This window comes from Empidonax traillii, unplaced genomic scaffold, assembly GCF_003031625.1.
Source record: "Empidonax traillii isolate 1590-97213 ecotype Southwest subspecies unplaced genomic scaffold, ASM303162v1 scaffold15:size5535645, whole genome shotgun sequence".
NCBI classification, from domain to species: domain Eukaryota; kingdom Metazoa; phylum Chordata; class Aves; order Passeriformes; family Tyrannidae; genus Empidonax; species Empidonax traillii.
In genome coordinates, this window is record NW_020955208.1 from 2,865,781 (window position 1) to 2,888,627 (window position 22,847).

At 46.9% G+C, this 22,847-nt stretch overlaps 1 protein-coding gene across 2 annotated transcripts; it reads left to right on the top strand.

Moving 5' to 3' along the window:
- Positions 1–332: 332 nt before the first annotated feature.
- Positions 333–22,781, top strand: SLC5A9 (solute carrier family 5 member 9). 2 transcript variants are annotated; one of them, XM_027893866.1, is made up of 14 exons: positions 333–481; positions 1,175–1,246; positions 3,728–3,832; positions 5,707–5,871; positions 8,415–8,520; positions 9,713–9,793; positions 10,611–10,816; positions 11,630–11,765; positions 12,644–12,751; positions 12,929–13,079; positions 14,165–14,333; positions 14,869–15,084; positions 20,718–20,865; positions 22,374–22,781. In XM_027893866.1, exons 1-14 carry the CDS (start codon positions 353–355, stop codon positions 22,580–22,582), a joined length of 2,001 nt encoding a protein of 666 aa, XP_027749667.1. In that variant the 5' UTR covers positions 333–352; the 3' UTR covers positions 22,583–22,781. The 2 variants fall into 2 exon arrangements, with proteins under 2 accessions (XP_027749667.1, XP_027749678.1); XM_027893877.1 differs by having other exon boundaries at positions 22,377–22,781.
- Positions 22,782–22,847: the final 66 nt, after the last annotated feature.

The window sequence follows — 22,847 nt, forward strand, 5'->3', positions numbered from 1 at the left end:
GAGAAAGGACAAACTCCCCTTTAAGCAGCTCCTCTTAGGAGGAACTTTTCCCTACAGGATGCTGAGGAGACAGTGATGTGAAACCGGAGTGGGGGACAAGGCAATGTGACCTTTGCCCGTTTGCCACCTCAGTGGATGTCACCAATGAGGAATCCTCCCACCACAGAGCTATGTGTAGGTCCTCACTGATGAACCACGGAGACCAAGCCCCTTCTGGAAAACGTTAGCCACAGCCCTGCCTGGCTCCCACTCCCACCTTCTTCTGCCTATTAATTATTACAGGGGAATCGATGAAGACCGGTGTGCAGCAAAGTCCAGTCTGAGCCAGAAAATCAGCAGTTTGCTCAGAGCCATGAGCCAGCCCATCCCAGCCACCACGGAGCCACCCGTGCTGCCAGGGGACACGGCAGCTGCCTTTGGAGTGGCAGACATCGTCGTGGTGGTGCTGTACTTCGCTTTTGTCCTCGCCGTCGGGATATGGGTGAGCCCCCAGGGGTTTGGGTTTGGGTCACCCCGAGCCCGAGGCACTTCAATCCTCCCTGGGCCCCTCCTGGGTACAAAGATGTTAGCCTGCAAATGGCATCCTCTGCTCACATTGTTATCCCAGAGCCTACTGAGCAAGTTTGGGGGTCACAGGGACCATCTCGGGAACCCTCGCTCCCAACCCACATGGGGACAACCAAGGGGTCGTTCCCTGGAGGTTTCCCTGGGGATGATGCTCACCTCCCGTGCTGCAGAGCAATCTCACATCAGGGTGTGGGCAGGCAGGAGGTAAAGGAAAAGCTGAGGTTGGGGTGGAGAAGACTGAAATGGGACTTCAGCAACTTTGGAAAGATTGTTGCTAAATATTCGTTCGTGTTGTTTGGTGAAGGCCTCTGTCACAGAGACTTACAGTATTCTAGCTGGATGAACTGCTTTTTCTTTCCCAGTTGGTACATTCAAGGAAGAAGTTATTAAATGGGTAATAAGCAGCTTCTTTCCAAAGAACTTTGACTATCAGAAACATACAGAAGGAGCAGCAGAAGCAATGGGCAAAACCTTGCGGATTTAGCAGATCCACAAAGAAACTTTTGGAGCTGATGCTGACAGCAGGCATTAAGGATTCTCCTGGCTTGGTCTGACTCAGGGGTTGGGTGAATGGGGGAAAACACTTTTCTTTTTCCTGTGCTTCCAGTCATCGATACGAGCAAGCCGGGGGACCATTGGAGGCTATTTCCTCGCTGGACGATCCATGACTTGGTGGCCTGTGAGTGAAACACATCCCTCTGTTTCTCATGGTTTGAAAGCAATTCCAGATGCAAGGAGGGCAGGTCTGGGGTGAGGAGACCCAGTCCCTACATGTTTTGACCGTATTCTTGAGATGAAGAGGACAAATGGAAGATCCAACAGGGATCATCCCATTCAGTTTTGCTAATGGGCTACCGGGCTAAAAGTGTAGCTGAGCATCGTCCCATGTTTCCAACTCTCAATTTCTCTGCTAAAGACAGCAGTTAAATTGTTCCCACTGATGGAAGTGAGGGAGTGCTGACTGCCTAGCAGGGTTTGAAACTCTCTGACCCCAACCCGCCACAGATAGTTGTACCCAAGTCAAGAGAGCATTAGGTAATCTAGGAATGTGCTATTCAGTAAAAAAGCATTTAGAGACTGAAGAAAAAACAATCCCAAAGCCCAGGACTTTCTGAGCCCTTGCTATTTAGAGCAAAGTTGAGTTTATTGACTAACAATGTAAGGGATATAAACTTCAAACCACTGAAGTATAAATCTTCACTATGAAGAAAAAAATAATCTATTGAAGGCACCTCTTCTTGGGAGTGAAAGGTACATACAAAGATAATTTAAAGTTTGAAAGGAATAAAAACACCACAGGAATAAAGATTCTTCTCAGCCACCGCCAGACTCTAGAACCATATATCTCTCCAGTGAGTTGTGGGTAACGGAATGCACTTCTCAACCAAAACACTGTTTTTTTTCTTTTTTTTAACTTTAGCTGTGCATTGCCCATAAATTCACTAGGCTAGATTTTCAGTCTGCTCCATCAGAGACACATACACCTCTCTAAAATCTGTCATTTCTGAAATGTTCTTTATACTTCTGTCTCGGCCAAGTGACATTTAATGGAAAATACTTAGCTTGATGGTTTTCTCTAATTAGGAGGGGGAAAATTAAAAGGTACTAAAATGGAATGGTTTTTTCCTCAATTTTGTTCTTTTTTCTGTTCTTTTCTTTTTTTTTCCTTCTATTAAGAAAGCCCCAAAACAAATCCAAAAACATTCTCACTACTTTTGGCTCCAGCCACAGGTGGCCACAGAGACTGTTGGACACAGGTCAGCTCTTGGCTCTTTGGAAACATTTTAGGTTCAAAGCAACCTCTAATGCTGTTCCCTTTCCAGTTTTGTTTTTCAGAGCTGATTCCACCTCTGCAGCACTCCTGCAGGCTCAGCTCCTCGTGGCCTTCACCTTGAGTTCGTAACTGGCTTACATGTATTTTATTATTTTTTTTTTTAATGGGAGTGACAGATTTCAGCTGTGCATTAAACAACCTCAGCTAAACCCTGATATTAAATTGCTGCTCCTCTGCAATGTATCTTCTGTATTTCTATGTCTGATCTACATATCAGGAACACTGGTTACATTTCTTGAGAGCACCAGTTGCTAATTCATGTTGCAGCAACCAGCTCTCTAATCAAGAGTTTTCCTAGACAAGGAGGCAGAGCTGTCAGCAGGAGTCGGTGTGGGTGTTGATGTCATATTAATGTTTTACCTTGCTCGAAGGTGAGAAGCAGATTAACTTCTATCATTCCTTGTTTCACATGTAGCAATACTAAGGAGGGAAAAGCTCCTCGTAGGCGATGTGCCTAAAAGGAAACTTTAGGACAAAAGGGCTTGACTTGTCCTTTTGGTAATTCATTTGACCCTGAGAGAGGCTGGCATAGAGAAAGGAGGTGAGGCTTTGTGCCAGTTAAGGTAGTAATTTAGTCAGATAGCCTTTGCCCTGTTTAGGGAGCCTGAGAGCTGGCATTCTCCCAATTAGGGTGTCAGTGAGCCATGGTAGGGACAGCCTGCCATGCCCCCAGCCTGCAGGTGAAGTTAACTTGAGGCAGGAGCATTTTCCAGCCTCCTGCAGAGCTGGATCGCTTTGAATATACACACTGAACACAAAGGACCTGCGTGCTTCTAACACTGTCCACGGCATGGTTCAGGAATCTCCTTCCTTAGGAGGAGCTTCAAGAGGGCTGTGTGAACCACCACCCCCCCATGTTCAGTGCAAGAGTTAAAAGGTGCTGTCAGCAAGGCGTGAGGAGGGTAGAGCAAGGGGTCAGCAAGGTCGGAGCAGGCACCTTGCTGGCTGACTAACAAGGGAATGGGGAAATCCGTCACGTTTCAGGGACACTGAGGAATCTGTGGCTGACACCAGGCTTCCTTCACCCTGCTGTACTCCCCTCAGCAGGCCTGTGTCTCAGGAGAACCCCTGACAAAGCGAACCCTGATTCTGAGGTTAGGCTTTGCAGTGGGGCGGGGGCAGTGGAAGGGAGCAGGCATGCACAATTTAAGATATGAAAATGTAGGAGGTTTTTTTAGAAGGTGAAGGAAAACTCAGCTGTCCATCAGCATCCAGCTACTTGACTACAAGGAGATGAAGTCCTGGGAACAGGGGAAAATGCTTGGGCTGATATAGAAGTTCCTCAGAGTGACTTTGTGGGCTTTGTCCCTGTGCCATGTGTTTCAGATTGGAGCATCCTTGATGTCAAGCAATGTGGGCAGTGGCTTATTCATCGGCCTGGCGGGCACTGGAGCAGCTGGGGGCCTTGCTGTTGGGGCCTTTGAGTGGAATGTAAGTTAGTTTTGCTTGGCAACTAAGATGTCACTGTTTACAAAGGGACCGTGGGTGTGTCTCCAAAATCAGATGCTTAACGGTATCAGCAGCAACAAGTGCTCAGACCTCTGGAGAGAAGCCTCCATATATTCTGAGAGCCTTGAAAACATGAGATCTTTATTTTAGTTTAAGTGGAATCCACTAGAATTATTAGCTCTTTGACCTTCTCGGAAGCACATGGCCATAATTTTAAGCTTTAGTCTGCGCTCATGAAGATTAAAATAAAAGATAATGAATGATGGAAAGGTACTTGGATAATCACAGGATTCTGGGTACAGGGAGTTTAAAAAAAAAAACCAAAAAAACACCAAAAAAACAAACGATAAAAGCAGCACGTTCTCCTAAATTCAGTGTAAATTCATGAGAATCAGCAACACTGCCTTCACCTGTCAGCTGCCAACATGTGGCATCTCTGGGGAGAACATCTGGGTGTGAAGGCAGGTCTGATTCTGCCCTGTGGAAGTGGCCTGGAAAATTGCCACTGACACCACGCAGCACATGAAAACCAGGCCCTCTGTGTGCGATGCTAATGAAATTTCTCAGCTGCAGTGATGAGGAGTGAGATTAGTGCCAGCCTCACAATAAACATCACTCACCTAACTCTAAATCTCTTGGCTACATCAGCAGAGAGTGCTAATAGTGCTGGGTACTCGCCACAGCACAGGCAGGGCCCACCAAAAGCTCTTTCCTGGGATATCTATTCACTACACTGTTTTTTTTTTCTAGACCGTTAAGATCACCTTTAAGTCCTTTGTGAAGAAACCAGAGTCTGTGTTCAGCCTGGCACACATAGGACATACCAATATTGCTGTACTTTGGGAAATCTATTCAAGTCACTTTAGAAGCCCATGAAGACAAGATTGTATGTCAGGGCAAATCTAACTTCGTGAGTTTAGATTAATTTCTTTCAGAGTGGAAAGGGACCTTAGATATTCTCTCCCTTTATCGTGGGACATCGCTCAGCCAGAGGGATCATATGAGCATCTTTCACCTCAGCCAGTCTCTGTCACTGCAGGAGCCATGGCTGTTCTCCTCAATAAGTCACAATCTCTGCTCACAGGGATCAGTTTCTTTTCTGAAAACTTAAATAACTGATTGAAATAAAATCTGGACTAATGTAAGGTACTTGGATGAAAGGTAATGGCCCAAGACAGCCGGGAGGTGAGGTTTGATAATCCAGTGGCTTTTTTTTTATCTTTAAGTTCTCCTGTTTGGGCTTTTGCTGGGAATCAGAGAAGAAATACGTGGTGGGAGATGTCCTTACACTTCCAAAAGGCTCTTCCCCTGTGGCAGAGCAACTGAACTGCCCCTTTATCTACCAGTGACAGAAGCACATCTGTGTCAGCCTGCAAGGAGAACATCCCAGCAGAGTCTTGCTGTTGCTTATTTTTATGCTCTGCAGGGACAGTCTGCTGCCTCAGCCTCATCACTTGCTAATCAAGCAATAAACAGATGCTCCCATCCTGCTCAGAATCACTTAACTCTTCACTGCCACAGCATCAGTGGTTTCAAAGGCCACCAAATACAACACCATCTTTCAGAGGTCCAGAGCAACAAACACACCATCTTGACCGAAAGATCAGGAGATGGAACAGGGTGTGCCACCCGTGACAGGGCTTAGGGGAAGAACCTCAAAAGCTTCTAACTGAATTGTAATAATTCTTCCAGTGGTTGTTTCATCTTCTGAGCAGGAAGAAAAAGTCAGAATGCTTCTCCAATACCTTGCATGGCACTGTACCTTTCTGCTTTCTTAGGATGTCCACTGAGGGACAGAGGGAGAAGTTGTTTCCATGTGTTGAGTCATGTGCCTTTATGTTCTGTCTCTTTAACAGGCCACCTGGGCGCTTCTGGCTCTCGGCTGGATCTTTGTGCCTGTTTACATTGCAGCAGGAGTAGTCACCATGCCTGAGTACCTGCAGAAGAGATTTGGAGGGCAGAGGATACAAATCTACATGTCCGTGCTGTCCCTGATTCTCTACATATTCACCAAGATATCCGTATGTATCCAACTGACCAAGAACCCTTGTGTCTAGGGTGGGGGTAGGTCATCCTGGCGCAACTCAGGGCTGCTCATGGAGAGCTCAGATGTCCTTGAAAGGACCAGCTCAGCTCCCAGAAACAGTAGCGGTGTGTTTGTGCTGCTCTGCTCAGGTAAACACCCGCCTCTGTATTGATCACGGAGACCTATCCTAAGAGAGAGGGCCCTCATTAAACAGCAACGCACAGTGAGAACTTTGCAGGGATGTGCAGCTAATTGCTAAACAGTGTAAGTACCAAAAGCCGTCTGCCTGCTTTTCCTCTTCTATCAGATCAAACCTTAGGCAATAGAGACAGAGGAAGGGCAGTATTACCCCGTCTGAGAATCTGGCTGGCTGCATCTTGTAGAGGTGAAATTCTGTTAAATTATCATAAACCTGCCGTTGTTCTTGTCTAGCTGAGTTTTCAGCATTAGGTGTATTATTGCTGTTTCTTTCCCTTTCTATCCCTTGTGCTGTACAAAACAGGTAGAGTGAAAGGGAGGTATGTTCTGGTTCAAGACAAAACTCAGCATCTTTTCTGGATTGCTTGTAGCATTGTACCCTGCTGGTAACCAAAAAGCAATGTAAGCTATGGGGTATTTCCCCATTTAAATGCCATTCATAAAGGAGCAGAACTTATGCTCAGATACTAACTAAGAACTACCTGTGCCCTTGGAGGGAGAGGACTGTATTTCAGACTCCACTACAGGGAAGGAAGATGTCAGTCCTTTATCTCCAGCTCATTGTCCCAAGGCCAGTACAAGTCAGTTTTCACTAGACCCTACAGCAGTATTTAGTTGCCAAATTGCCTTGGGGAAGCGCTGAATGGAGATTTGCAGCTGGTTTCAGAGTCCTTCTCCCAGGCTTATTATGTCTCAGGTCCTGGGAGGGACATAAGGAAAATTCCAGGCTGGAAGGGTGGGATAGATTTGCTCCTCGAACGGGCAGCTCCTGGTCATGTCACCCATTACTGTCACCACTGCCACCAGGAGCTTTGCTCTGTGGCACTGGAGCATTGCCCTGGTTGAAGTCTTGCAAAGAGGCATTTGAAGCCTCTCTACCCCCTCAGGGGGTAAATGGAAGACCTCAGAGCTGCACAGCCCCGTGGCAGGAACAGAGCTGTCTTTCAGAGTGACCTTCAGCGGAGCAGAATTTGCCGGTGTTTTTCAGAGCAGGACCCTGGCCCCCGCCAGCCCTGTTTCATCTCAGTGGTTTCTCCTCCGTGCCGCCAATTCACGCGTGGCTGATGGATGTGGCTGGTGGAGTTTATGGGCATGACAGGTGCTTTCTATTAAGCGGTGCTATTGTTTGTGGAGAGCTCATTTAGCGGCTGGCTGGACAGCAGGCAGTTGGTTACAAGAAGGATTTTTCTCCCTGTGCTTTCTGCCCAAACATAGGTTAACAACTAGGGCATTGCAGAGTCTTCTTGGCTTGCAAAGAAAACAGAGATCTCAATAAACAGTGTTGTCAGAGGACTGATCCTGCATGGCTACAGAGGTGTTTGTGTTTCCTGCTGGGAAGTGAAACCCCAGAAAGCACCGTGATTCCCGTGGTGTACTGACTGTGCTAGTCCTGTCTCAGGTTTGCAGAGGGCAGGGGTTGCACTGGGTCCTTGCCTTTAAGGTGCTAATTTCAGGCACAGCAAATAGAATTCTTGCCCCACCCCTCCTGTCTGCCTTGGCAAATGTCTCTTCACCTGTTATCTCACTCCATTCCAGATTTACAGGTGTCCTTCAAGCTGATTTCCCAACACAAATATGTCCCATATCGCCTTCTGCAATTTTTGAGTGATGTTATCTGTGTAATTTCAGGTTTCACCCAGTTTTTGGTGTCACTCTCTCTTCTAGAAGGTCCAAACAAAACACAGCCAATGGGGGTTTCTGTAATTCTAGTGAGGTCCTCAGCAGGTATAACCTGTTTTTTTGGGAGTCATTCTAGTAGGATGAGCTGTATGAACAGAAGAGGAAGCTGTTGACCTTTTCAGATAAATAAATCGTGGTATAAGACACCAGTGATTCTGTAGGGGTCTTTCAAGCAGGGGTGTCTCCTGGCCACTAGCCCACCAAGATATAGTCCTGGGAAGAATGTGGTCTCATCTTTCTATCCTGTGTCTGCCTGTGGATGCATGGGCTCTGCTATCCAGGGATACCTTCACAGTAAGCAAAAGGAGTGACAATTTCCACCAGTAGTTGTCTGTCTCAATGAGGATTCTATGACATGAAGATCATCTCTGTTTTGATGACTTGTCAGTCCCTTGGCATAGGACCTTGATTTTTACCCTCATGCTCCCCCAACTCCCAGATCCTGAGAGCTCTGAGCTAGAGGAAAGTTTTGCCTTTTTTATTCAGAAAAAGGTTCACAGCCAACAGCCCCAACAGCTCTGTCCTCCTCTTCCACTTCACCTTCGTGGTGTCCTCCCTCGTCAACGCTTTCAGCCGCAGAGGGCTGCAAGCTGCTTTATTAGATTTCACTTGCACGAAGCTCTACTAATGCCAAACTGCCCTTGGGTTTTTTTATTCCAGACAGACATTTTTTCCGGAGCGTTGTTCATCCAAATCTCTTTGGGCTGGAACCTCTACTTGTCCACTGTGGTCTTGCTAGCAGTGACTGCTGTCTACACCATAGCTGGTAAATAGCTGATTTTAAAAGAAATGTTATAAAGTGGAGCCTCAGATAGAAGTTTCTCATTTCCTGCAAAGGGGAAAGTATTCAGGTCCTGGTCTGAGGGAGAGATTGCCCTGGTTGCTGATAATACCTGCCCTGTCACTCCTGGCTGTTAATAATGGCCAGTCTCTTCGCGAACGAAGAACCGGGGAAGGTCTTTCCACCTTCCAGCCTGCGCATTGGATTTTTTAGGTGAGACACAGTGTGCGCGGAACTGAGCCTACCCTTTAATCCTGAGGTTCATCTGCCGGGGCCAAGCACGCTTGGACGGTGGCAGCGAGGTCCTCAGGACGTAGATGGATTGCCTTACGGGCTAACGAGCTCCATCTGCCCGGGGAGGGGCCCCGACCGGGAATCGAACCCGGATCTCTGCAGTGACAGTGCAGTGAATTTTCCCCTGGACCACCGGGGGCTCCCAAATGGCCAGTCTCTTCGCGAACGAAGAACCGGGGAAGGTCTTTCCACCTTCCAGCCTGCGCATTGGATTTTTTTTTTTTTTTTAGGTGAGACACAGTGTGCGCGGAACTGAGCCCACCCTTTAATCCTGAGGTTCATCTGCCGGGGCCAAGCACGCTTGGACGGTGGCAGCGAGGTCCTCAGGATGTAGATGGATTGCCTTACAGGGCTAGCGAGCTCCATCTGCCCGGGGAGTGTCCTAACCGGGAATCGAACCCAGATCTCAGCGTTAACAACGCTGTGGTTTAGCCACTGCACCACCAGGGACACTCCCTGGCTGTTGGAGACCTCTGGCTATTCCCTTCTCCCCTCCTGGCCCAAGGGAAACTGGAATGGGGGAAGCATGGCTGTATTCTGGAGGATTTCCTAACACTGCACAAGGCTCGCAGCTCCCACTGCCCGTATTTGCTGTTTTTTTTTTTTTTTTTCTCGTCCTGCAAAATTACCACCTTTAGATATTAAGATGCTAAAGTGTCTCCCGAGTTCTCTCATGAATGTGGAAAAGCCCTTGAGGCCATTCCTCATGGGAAGGCTTCTGACAGCTGTGGGCTCCCAGGCACCAGCTCAGTGCCAGCTTCTCCCAGTGGGTCTGTCCTGAAATCACAGAGTTGGGGCTGAGGACAACCTTTTTGCAGGTGAGGCACCTGTTTGCCTGTATGTGGCGACACACTCTGCCTGTTGTCTCTGGCTCTCCTGACAGGTGGTTTAACAGCTGTGATTTACACAGACGTGCTGCAGACCGTGATCATGGTGCTGGGAGCTTTGGTCCTCATGTTCATCGGTAAGGGGAACCTGCAGTGGCATCACACACTTGTTTGATGGTCCCAAGGCCATCAGCCCTTAGCAGGGTGCCTCACCCTTTCATGTGTGGTGCAGAAATGAGTTTTAACCATGCACAGAAGTCATGCCAGCACAACTCTTATCCTCCAAGCCTTGCTCCAGTCTTCGAGTCTGATCCTCCAGACTTGCTTCGTCCTTTACACTAACTGTATGGAGGTGAGGCTCTGGATAACTTCACCTCACTGGAGCTGCCAAAGAGCTTTGAAACATCCCATTCTTGGAGCCAAATTTAGCTCTCATTAAGCTCATGTCAGTTCAGAGTAATCCTGCTGACTTGCACTGTTGGCTTTGGGAGTTACTGTGGATTCGTATGGGCGTAACTGAGCACTGCAAAAAAATAAAGAGCAACAAGGAACTGACCATCATCAGTCTTTGCTTTAAAGCAAAACTGTAAAAAAATGAAAAAAACCTTCTTGGCAATCAGAAATGTAGGTATATCTTTTTTCATGTCATACCTTGCTGCTCTAGCTCTTGGAGGGTGTCTGAGTAAAGACTAGGTGCTGGGAACATTGTGAGGATTAGGATCATGGAGATTTTCCAGCATTGATCTTCTTCCAGGATGCACTATTTAAACCACAAGGACTCTGGGCAAAATCCAACTGACTTCTGTAGAAACCTTGACCACAAAAGCAAGGGTGGAATGAAAAGAAAGGAGATAAGACAAAGATAAGAGAAAAGAAAAGTAATCACGAGACTCAGATAAGATAATAACTTTGCAGGAAGCACCAGCCCTTAAATCACCGGCATTTCCTTTTCAGGATTTGAGAAAGTTGGCTGGTATGAAGGACTTCAGGAGAAATACAGCACAGCAATGCCAAAGATCACAGTCCCGAACACGACCTGCCACCTCCCACGTGCAGATGCCTTTCATTTGTTCAGGGATCCCATCACGGGAGACATTCCTTGGCCTGGCCTTATATTTGGTCTCTCTGTGCTGGCTCTTTGGTGCTGGTGCACTGACCAGGTAAGGAAAGTCTTCTTATTCAGCAGGCAAACCACAGTGCTGTTATTTTCAGTCCAGTCCTCAGTTTGTGGATCTGTGAGCTGAAAAATTAGCTGTGTCTCATTGTGCAGGAGTTACTACCATTTTACTGGTCAAGACCAGAATATCTCACTCCTTCCACCATCTCAGCAAGCTGCTAATTTTTTGCACCTCTTAATGTACTGAGAACAGGTTATTCTGTCTTTATCCCACTGTGGTCCGGTGAGTACTGTGAGACTTCATGCAGTTAGCATGACAAGGGTACAAAAATGTGGGTGTGGAACTGGCTCTGCAGTGACCTTGTGCAGACCTCCAGACAAGCCATTCATATTCCCAGACGTCTCACGTCTCTTATTCCTTTTCAAGCTATAAACAAGGAAATCTGTATGTGTTTCTCAAGACACGGTGCTTGTGTACTTTAGGATGGGATAATTATGAAACCCCACCACTGAGCTTTCACCAGAGCACCTCCAGTCTGCTTCATTCCGTGCCTCTTGCTGCCATACAGCTGCTGCCTCCAGCCCTCAAGGTGGCTTCACTTCAGTCAAGGGCGAAACTATTCCTGTAAAGGAAATTTCCACGCTGCCCTCTCCTGTAGCCTGTGCTCTGAGCTCTGAGCAGTGGCAGCAGGCTGCAGTCAACCGAGGTGGGAAAGTTGCCATTGGCATGCGAAACACCCTGGGATCCTGCCGGATGAAAGTCATCCATGGGAAGGAGAGACAGAGAGAGGATGGATCCTGCTCTCCCTGTCGTGCTTCCTTTTTACTCTCTGTTCCCTTTCTGCACTGATTGCAGGTGATAGTCCAGAGGTCTCTCTCTGCCAAGAACCTCTCCCATGCCAAAGGTGGATCGGTGCTGGGAGGATATCTGAAAATCTTCCCTATGTTTTTCCTTGTCATGCCAGGAATGATCAGCAGAGCTCTGTACCCAGGTAAGTCTCCCCGTGTTCCTTGCCACAGGGCTTCGTGCCTGCCAGGACCACTAATCCCACACAGGTCTGCCAGCACTTTTACATCTTAGGAACTGCTGTCCTGCAGATATGCTCATATAGATTCCTGTTGTATCCTAGTGTTCCCACACCCTCCCTCCACCTCCAGTTCTCCCATGGTGGCAGAAGTCACTGGGAGTATCCATATGGGGCATATTTTCCATTGGGGCCATACAGCTCCATCCCTGTGGACCTTGCATCCATCTGTCTGAGGAAATCAGTGAAATGAAATTAAATACATGGACTACTGAGAGCTGTCCCTCAGGTCCTATGGAATACATTCATTAGGAATTTTGGAGAGTTTAAACAATCTACCACACAGATCCATTCAGTTCCTTGTGGATTATGCAAAAGAGCTCTCTGTTGGCTCCCAGAGTATTCTCATTGCTGGTTTCTCTGGAGCATCCCTGTTCCCAGGGAGAATACCTTGGTTAGGAAGACTACTTAGAGGAAAGTGGTTATCTCCCAGATTTCCTAAATAGGATTTAGTCAGCCTGCAACATCCCTGGGAACCCGGCTGACAGGTTCTTGGAAACAGTCCAGTTCCCACAAATGACAAATCATGAAGGATTACAATTATGCAACTTCCAGGAGAGTTTTGTCTGTGCCCTGAACAGAATTGCAAAATGTCATCTCAAAGCTTTACCTTTGTTATAGGATGTAAAATATTGTTCAGCTCCCCTCATTGTAGCTGCATTCCAGCTGCACCTCTGAATTTATATGAAACCACACAAAGCATCAAGATTTGTTCCCTTTAACTAAACAACCTATGGCTCAGTGGGGTTTACACTGACTAACTGTTGTTTTCCTGTCTGCTGCAGATGAAGTGGGCTGCGTGGACCCAGACATCTGTAAAAGGGTTTGTGGAGCTGCAGTGGGCTGTTCCAACATTGCCTACCCCAAACTGGTGATTGAACTCATGCCTGATGGTAAGAAACACACCTGGGGAGGTGGTCTTGAGATTTGCACGAGGGGACCAGACTGCCCTTATCCATCCTAAGGATGTGGAAATCCTACTGCAGTTACCAAACATCGGGATTAAAAAAACCAGTGCTCAGAGGCCCACGGTCTAGTGCTGATTTCCCTTCCCTCTTTTGCTCCCCCAGGGCTCCGGGGTTTGATGATTGCAGTGATGATGGCAGCCTTGATGAGTTCCCTCACCTCCATTTTCAACAGCAGCAGCACTCTCTTCGTCATAGACATCTGGCAGCGGATCCGCAGACAGGCTTCAGAGCAGGAGCTGATGATTGTGGGCAGGTCCTTACATTTATTTATGTCTTGTTCCTCTCATCATCTGTTTTGAGTGCAGCATTTAAGTTCTTCAGGCTGGACTCACTGAGAAAAATCTGGTGCCCATAATACAGAGCAGGAACACAGCCTGGGAAAGGGCGTTATGCTTTCCAGGTTCATCTTGGATAGACCTGGCCAGAGAGAAACACTGAGTGTATCACTGAGCCATGTAGATCACTGGCTCTGTCTTCTCTAAACTTATTATAAATACTGCTTTAAATGTAACTTTTAGAAAAACCAAAGTTGCCATGGGGTCATCATCACCAGAGGCATATTTAAGAGCATATTATTTTTGCATCAGACAGGAGTGATACATTGCAATTACTCCTTTTTCCTTTTTTTCAGGGAAAAGTACAAAGCTGATTCTCTGTGATAAGTTGTTTGAGAGTAAGCTTTGGTCCTGCATTATATCAGGGGTATATAAGGTTCTCCTCCAGACAGTGGAATTTAAGCTGCATTCTGCGTGTTCGTGGTGCTTTTGCTCTTCAGTCATGAGCATGGAGTTCTGATTTTTGCTACAGCTGAAGGCTGCAGGCAAGCTCATACTCCACCATGGCAGAGTGGAGAGAGAAGTACCTCTTGTTCAGCAGTGTGAATGAACCTCTGTAACATACAGTGCAAAGGTGAGGGAGGGTTATAATATATGCACCTGAGACCCCAAACCAATTTTAATAAGCAGCAAAAAAGTTGGAATTTGGCAAAGGCAAGAGACTGAACATATTAACTGCTTGGAAAAGTGGCAGAAAGCTTGTTTCCATAAGCTTCCAGCTCCCTCTTTCTGTTGTGGATCTCTCCTGCGTGTTGACTGGCAAGTCTTAGTACAGCTCACTCTCAAGACTGTGAAGTTACCTTTGCAAATGAGTTGAATTACTTTCTAGAAGAGAACAATTTTCTCTTTTCCTGTGTACACAAGGAAAGGTTCCTGAGAGTGATCTTTGGATTTTTACTTAGGAAATCCTGAGAGTAACTTGGAGTGTGTTTTGCTGCAAAACTTCTTTTTCAGGTGGACTTGACCACTGAAAAGCTAACACAGTTTTATCATCATCTTTCAGAGTCTTTATCCTCATTCTTGTGCTCATCAGTATTCTCTGGATCCCAATCATTCAATCAGCCAACAGTGGAAAGCTCTTTGACTACATTCAGTCCATAACCAGCTATCTGGCCCCACCCATCACAGCTCTCTTCGTCTTGGCAATCTTCTGCAAGAGGATTAATGAGCCTGTAAGTGAAGTGTCAACAACCAATTGATATGAATATTTAATTTGATAAAATAAGTAAATATCTCTCCCCTCAGCACTTAGCCTTTGAGACTCTTTAAACTCAGAGCCAGTCCAGCTAAAGTGTGACAATGAGACAGCCTTTCCCTGTCGTGTGTTAGTGATTCTTAGCCCAGTCTCTGGTGTGTGTGTTTGCTTCCAAGAAGTCACTGCAAGTGGCACTTCTTGGCAGTCTCATATGAAAGCATGAAAGAGAAGTTGTTCTGCAATTTAGGGGCGATATGTTAAAGTCTAGTTGGAGAAATACTGTTAGGAGGAGATTCTTGCTCCATTCGTGCTCTATCTGTCCCACATTCGAGGACAGAGAGAGAAAATGAGGATTTTTAACTGAAAAAAAATCCCACTTTGATGCATGTCACTGTGGATTTCCACCAGGCATGAGAAATCTTGGGAGAGTAGAGGGAAAGGAGAGGAGAGGGAAAACTACAACCAAAGGTAATAACATGCAGTGACTTCTTCTTTGTGCTTCCTTTTCTCAGGGTGCTTTCTGGGGCCTCATGTTTGGGCTGGCTGTTGGTCTGGCTCGGATGATCATCGAGTTTATTTATAGCACACCGTCCTGTGGTGAGGAGGACAGAAGACCAGCTGTGCTAAAGGACTTGCACTACCTCTACTTTGCCCTCATCCTCTGTGTCCTCTCTGCGATTGTCATCGTCCTTGTTAGTCTCTGCACCCCACCGATCCCTGAAGAAAAGGTGAGTGACTTGCAGTGACACCCTTTTCTCAGAGCCCCCACTTTGGTTACCAAAAAATCCCTGAAATCTGCCCTTTTCCTCCCGTGGTTAAGAAATGGTGTGTAATGCATATGCTGCCAAGAAGCCCTTGCTCCTCAGCTTTCTATTCCCCAGGTCACATAGTGTTAATGCTTCTGAGGCACTGAGTGCTTCAAATTGAGTGTGAGTTCCCATGCTGTGCCTGGAGCTGGGCAGACACCACAGCCCATCATAACTGGAATAGAAAGAAAAGAAGAAGGGGAAGGAGATGAAATTATATTACAGAGCACTGCTGAGGAGGAATTAAATATATCTAATTGTAGCATCTAGCCTGTTTCAGCAGAGCCAGCATCAATCTTGCAGGCAAACAAGATTAATATCTTTTGCAACATGGGCATTTAGGAAAATAACATTTTGTCCCAATGTGATCTCAATTAAATTTAATAACTTTGAGTGAAGCATAACTTTCTTTTACTTAGCACATGAAAATGGTGCAGAGTTGGGAGGTTTTATATAATAAGGCCTTAAAGCAACTCTCCCCAGTCCCAAGTTTTAAAGCAGCTGCCAATATAACAAAACTGCCATCTACCTCCAAGCAAAGGTTACTGGATCGATTTAAAAGACCTATTTTTTCCCCGTCTAACTGCATGAGGAAATGAGAGTGATGCCATCACAGCATTTTCTATCTGTTGCTTCCTCATAACTTGTAAAGCATTAACCAGTTCCATCAATGTTTCATGGGAATGTTAGTGGTGTCAAAGACACCCCGCTCCTAAAGATTACATGAAAGCAGGTGCTCAGATAGAGGAGACGAGGGGAGAGAGAGAGTCTTTGTGTCTGCTTTGAGATAAACTCTCAGCTTTTATTAGCTATCAGAGGATCCACATGGGAGAGAGAAATACTGGCAAGGAGGCAGCATTAGTTCTGCTGCTTACGTTGTTCACTACTGCTCAGGGGTGGCCAGATGGTTGCCAGCAATTAATTACTGTGGTTTAATGAGTTCCCACTCATCATCTGACCTGTGATAACTAAACATGTGCAGTGCTCCCTGCCCACAGCAATAGCAAGATAAGATGCATTATCACAGCACTGGCGAATAGGGAGCATCACACCGACAGTCCGGGAAATGAAGAAACTGGCCACAGCACCTACAGGCTTTTTAGTGTGACCTCAGAGGTATGAAAACATTTAAGGCATCTTTCAGGAGGGGCAGCTCAGGATGAAGGCCTGCTATAATAGAATTAGGGAAGGAGAGGTTGTGATCATAGGAGGTTCCTCGGAGGATATTTTCTGCTGAAATGTGTGAGTTCAGAGGTGCTGGATATGAGGCACCTTATTTGACATATCCTTCAAAGAGCCAAAAAGGTCAGGGAGGACAGGATTTTGTTTGAAACAACTGCGTGCAGTTATCCCAGAGGAACAAAGGAGACAGAGGGCGGGTGGCTGGCCCCCCAGGCACATCTAGAGAACCAGGGAGAGAGGAGAGCTTGCTAAAGAGCAGCACTGTCCATGAACTAGCAACAGCTGGGCTGTTTTTCGGGAAGCTTTCTAAAGTAGGATGTTCAGGATAACCTTTTGTTAGGCTATGGACTCCATATAAAGCTGAGCTCAGTGCTTGACCATTGTATAAGAGGTTCTGTTGAAGATAATTAATGAGAGTTAATGATGCTGCCTTTGGCAGTGGAAGGCTGGACACACAGACCCAGATCAATCACCTGATAATAGTGATGACCATCCCATGTGTCCCCTGTCCCTCAGCATCTTCCCATCACAAGGGAAATGAGATGGGCTGCCAGGAAACCTGTGCCACTGGGTGGTAGCTGATTCGCTCTTCCAATAGCTCAGTAAGGATGGGAGAGTCTGTCCCTGTTTGGTTTTCTATTGATTCCATTCAGTTTCTGCTGCTCATCCCCAGTTTCATCAGGAAAAGTCTGACCTTGTTCCTCAGAGAATGGTCAGAGTGAAGGTGGGGGGTTTAAGCTGAGGTAGGAGACAGTGTTACTGAGTTGTTGCCTGTCTGGCAGGAATCTGAGTGGGCAGCACTAAGACCAGCATTTTTTATTTTTCCCCAGTCAGACTCACCCCAACTTTTGCCCTAGACATGAGTGCAGGTGTAGGTTTAGACCATCACTCCTGGTGGAGTGGTTTCTCATGGTGTCCTGCAAGCAGGGCTTGTCTCCTCATCTCCAGTGAGTCTGTGGCTGTGCTGAGGTGGCTCAAGGACAGAAGGAAAGGCAGGAGGTAGAAATCAGGGTGGACATGTCAGGATCCAGCTCTCTGGATAGAAACTGGCACTGGCCTTTGTGTTTGGCCATTATTTTCCTCGGTTTGCTGGGGGTGTGGCATGGAAGTGGGAAAACCTGTGGGGAAGAGCCTGTGTGTCCCCACGATGGGGTGGCAGTGGGTGTCCTGGAGGAGGATATCTGAAGTGCTAGTGCTTCCCATCGCCCTGTGATAGTCCGTTCCCTTTGTGAAGCCTCGGATATTTCTCCCATAAGGACAGCACAGGGCTAGTTCTGCTGGTTCTTAACTGCAGTTCTTTGAGATGGAATGATGAAAGACATGGTATAAGAGCTAGGAATTGTGTCATTTGTTTTGTCGAGCAAAAAAGAAAAGAAAAACAAGCCCAAAAGACAAAGCCAAGGAAATATAGTGATAGATCATACCTCAGCAGATGTAAATCAGTATAGCTCCATTGCCTTCAAAGAACAGGAACAGCTGTTGAGCACAGTTACGTCGCTTTACACCGGCTGAGGATCTACACTGGACAACTTTAAATATTGAATCTCAATGCTTTTGAGATAGTAAATGGGCAAAAGGAGAAAAGAGATTTGTATCTGATGTTGGAGTGGTACAGCTAATGTTCTTGGCTTTAAATGAATTACAATCCGAGAACTGCAAGCTGTAGCATTTTCTCCTGCTGTTTTGGACACTCTCCCATCCCTGTGGTGATTGATGCTGTGCTGGAAAACAAGTATGCAAGGAATTTGTTTGGTATGCTCCGGAGTTCATATGTCTTCATTGTAGGTAGTCCATATTGTGTCACGCCGTCCTTGAAAACCCTGCAAAAGAGCTTACAATTAAATTTGAGACTGTGAAGCTGAAACACAACTGTCAGGTGCCAGATGGCATTTTGGAACAGAAGGATTTATTCTAGTTTACAAACAACAAAAGAAAAACTTTGCTGAGTTCTTGCAAACTCCTTTATCCAAGGAGACTGTGAGGGTGAAAAGGGAGAGGGACAGCCCACAAAGCACAAATGCAAGACCAGCAGGTCGACTCCCCAGGCATCAGGGCTCACCCAGACAGGCTGATGGATTGGCAGTTCCATCTGATGTGCTCTGGGGTGGAGTTGTTTTTCCTGTGTCTTGAGGTCTGGTTTCAGTAGCTGCTTTTGGTGCATAGCTGAGGAGGAGCACCAAGCCCCCTTTGGCTGGCTTGACCTCCCCCTGTGCACTCTGAGGTGCTGCAGCTGAAGCTCCCACAGCATCCTTTGGTGCCACTGAGAGCCAAACTCACTCAGCTCCTGAGGGAAGCAGGCACTCACAGAGGAGCAAACGAAGGAGGGGACTCAGGGCTTCCCAGGCAGTGTCCACACAAGGCTCTGCAGTTGGGAGCGGAGCCACAGGGCTCCCCAGGACCCACCAAGCTGCTCCTTCCTGCTCCCCTGCCCTTGGACATGGTGGCCACAGGTAGCATTTCTAAGGTCCAAGTCAGTTATGCTGACACAGCTCCCCTCTCAGCAATTCTTACTTATGTTTTTGCTCTCTTTCTCCAGACATGCAAAACACCATCATCTGCCTCCCCCATGCCCATCCCTTTGGAAGTCTGTGCCAGGGAAGCGTAGCCAGCCCTGTGGAGGCCTCCATGGCCACACAGAGCTGCTGCTCTGCCCTGCATGTGTCCTTCTAGCAGTGGCAAAGAGGAGAAAGAGGGATCTCAAGGAATACAGTCAGCCAAAACCCACCACAGGGGAGCTTAAAGCTGGAGTGTTGGTGAGATGCTTCGCCAGGGAGCTCTCTGAGGTGGTGGTTCGCTTTGTTTGGCCATGGTCGATGCACCAGCTCCTGGGTGGGTCAGTGGGATGATGTGTCATGAGGTTACCTGTGTGGCTATGCTGCTTTCCATTGGGAATTGCTTCCATCTGGTGAGTTCTGAGCCCCAGGTACACCCCAGCCCTGGCAGATTTTGCTGCAGTGTGAAGGAAGAGTGATTCAGTGATTCGAGGGAAGAGAATAGAAAAGAAAAAGTTTTGGAAATCCTTTAGTACCCTGAAACTTTTCTATGTTCCAGTGACATTTCCTAAGTGATTAAAAAAAAAAAAAAAAAAATCCCTGAGAAAGATGAGGATCATCAAATCAAAGCAATTTAGCACATCATGACAAGAAAGATTAGCCCTGCCCAATGCTCATCTTGGTTGAAAATGATTTAAATAAAGCTATAAATCTTCTGGAAATTATGCAACATTTTGTGTCAGCTGGAAACTCCTGCCTAGATTTGTGAGTGTAAAATTCAAAAATTGAACTCACGCTGCTTTGGAAGTGACCCGTCTGAGACGCTCATTTCCATGCGGGCAGGGCAGGGAGGCAGCTGCTCCTCAGGCACACGTGTGACTTTGCCTGACCTGCTGTCACCACTGCCCCAGTGCCATCCTGCACCCCTCTGCCAGGCAGCTGTGTGTGGAACAGGAGGACAGGCCCGTGGGCAGCTGTGTTTGAGAGGGATTGATGAGCGTGGTCCTTGCTGCCTGGCCCGGCCAGAGCAGGCAGGGGTTGGGAAGTGCTGATGCCCCCAACCTCCTTGGTGTGCCGTGGTCAGCCAAAGCAGCAGCAGGCCTGGCTTAAATCCAAAGCCCTGAGCCCCTGGGGTGGGTAATTCCACCCCACAGCTGCCAAAGGACCACCGACAGGTTTGCAAAATTGATGCCTCCTCTGCACTCTCTGAGTCCCGGGGAGGAGAAGACTTTCAGACTTGCTCTAGGATGAGAGTTTCAGACCTTTTTGCATTTGTAAAGCAGAGGAGGTTGCAGCCACGGCAGCCTGGCCAGGACTGATTGTCCTTTGTGACTTTGGATGGTTCCTTCACTGAAAGACTTCAGAGAGAGGTTATATCTAGTGTTGGCCCAAGAGAGAAGTCTAGAATTGAAAACAAGATCTTCTAATGGTACAATTGCTGTTTGTGACTGTTACCAGAGAGGTATCTTGGCTTGCTTGTTTAATTGTTATTTAATTGATTTTATTACCCCTCCCCATTGGAGGGCTGCCATTCAGGATGCAGATCATCGTTATTTCATGTCAATCATGAGAGCCTAATAAAGAGGAAGCTGCTTCTTCAATGTCTACTAAAAGGTTAGTCCTGATAGAGACAGGGGTGGAACAGGTTATTTAAAAAAATAGAAGGAAAGAAACTAGATTAATTCACATTTTCCTCTGCACAAGTGGTACCGTTTGGATGGTACCACCCGTGCAGAAGGGAGGTGAGGGAAAGTGGGAGATCATCCCAAATAGTTCTCTCAACACCATCTTGTACCTGTGCTCTCCAAAGAGAGAGGTGACTGTCATGACACTGTGGGACTGACAGGCAATAACTTGTTTGTTCTCTGTCCCACTTTGCAGCTCTCATGCCTGACTTGGTGGACCAGACACAGGAAAGCATCTGCCATCGACCTGAATAACTGCAAGAGTGCGGCAGCAGAGATCAGTCCAACCAGCAAAGAGAGTGACTTGGTCAACAGTGCAGAGTCAGGAGACAAGGAGGAGACAGGTAAGGTGATTATCTGTGAACAGACACACTCATGTGCATGTGAGGGCACAACCAGGACCTCATGCAAGTCCCTAAAGCTCATGAGAGGCCACCTGTTGCATTCATTGGAGTTTTGGCTTGTATTTACAGGTACACCAGTTGTAAGGATGTAAAAAATGAAAATGTTGTGGCTCTTGATCCTCCCAACATCGCTTGTTGTGGGAAAAAAAAAAAAAAAGAAAACCCACCACTCAGTAAGGTGCTTTCCCTCTTCCTCCCTAGAACAAATGCGAACTACTCCAGTTCTGCCCAAGTCACAGGCTGATTTTAGCACTTCAGGCCTGGTCTCTCAGTGGATTGCTGGATTCCTTAGAGGAAGGGACCGTGAGACCCAGGGAGCAGAGCTGTGCACTTTGTGGATGTTTACAAGCCTCAGTTTTCTCTTTTACGTGATGCCAACAGTATCTTTCATCTTCCCTTAGGATATAAGCCATGGTTAAAACTCAGAGCTTAAATAGCTGTGTGTCCTGCCAAGGGTATCTAAAAGAAGGAAGGCAAAGAATCAAATGAACGTAAGGAGTCATCAGGAGATAGAACAGTAGCAGGAGATGCTGCATAGGCAAGTTCTTTTCAGAGTGGACGGAGCTCTATTCTGCAAATCTATTAAAAAATGCAGCTTTCTGGTTTTCAGCTTAACCTTCAAAGGTTACAGAGCAGAAACCTCAGAGTGAAGGCACATACACAAGATTTCTTCACTCCTTCCTTTCGCTGGTCAGTCCAAAAGGCACTGGTACCAATTACAGTCAAGCCAAACAAAAGTAACAACTAAAGAAAACTTTTTGTTTTTTTCCCCCCAATAGAATAAGTTTTGGGTTACATTGAATGCAGCCATTCAGCATTATTTATTATTTTTTATCAATTCCTATTTCACTTAACTAGCTCAGATTTTTATAAACAAGTGTCTTGGTATTTTGGTAATTAGTAATGATGGGGAAGGAAATGTGAAACACAGCAGTTGACAGTTTAATGAGGGGTTTTTTTCTGGGTAACACCTTTTTTCAAGGCCCTATGACATCCTGCATTTCAAAAAAAGGTTATATTTGGAGAGAACAGCCACTGAAATGCACACAGCACAGGGCTGACAATTAAAACACACACTTCACCTGGCACGTCACGTGTAATAAACAAGCCAGGATATCTCTAAATGGACCATCATGCTGTCAGGAATTTTTCCAAGTGGATGGAAGCTGGGTTAGGGAGGAGGGGGGAGAGGTCTGTTAATTAACTAATGAGCAGTTGGTGTTGCAATCAACTGACTGTAATCAGGCTGTGCTGTACATGGTTGAGAGAGAAGTTTCCCTTTCCCTTTTCCCCTTTCCCTTTTCCTTTCATCATGATACTGCATCTCCTATCCCAGGTGCCTCTCAAACCCCACTGCAGATCGGCTAATGCACCTCCAAACTAGTGGAGAGGGGGATGGAAGAGTCCCAGTAGGTTTTAACACCCGTTTTTTGGTCCGTCTCTCGCAGCAGCCAAGCCTCCCTGCTGGAAAATGGTGTGTTTGTGGTTCTGTGGGCTGTCCACCAGCCCCACGCCCACCCTGTCTCAGGAGGAGAGAGCTGCCCTGGAGCAGAGACTCACCAGCATCGAGGAAGAGCCTCTGTGGAAGAATGTTTGCAATGCCAATGCTATTGTCCTGCTGGCAATTAATGTCTTCCTGTGGGCATATTTTGGCTGAGGTGGGGTCAGGAGGCATGTGGCTTTGGTTTCTTTCACCTTTCTGTCTCAGCTGGAAGCATCAGGTGACAGAGCCCCTGGTGATGGTCCCTGGAGGCATCCACTGTGGCACAGCCCTTCCCTGGAGGCACTGCTTGCTGGGAATGATTGTGGGGCTCAGTTTCCCCACAGGGTGAGACCAAGACTCAACACCAGTCACATCTGGGGCGCAGGGGCTGTGCTGAGGCTGGGATGCAGGATAGCATGTGGGCCAGGTCTGGAGGTCT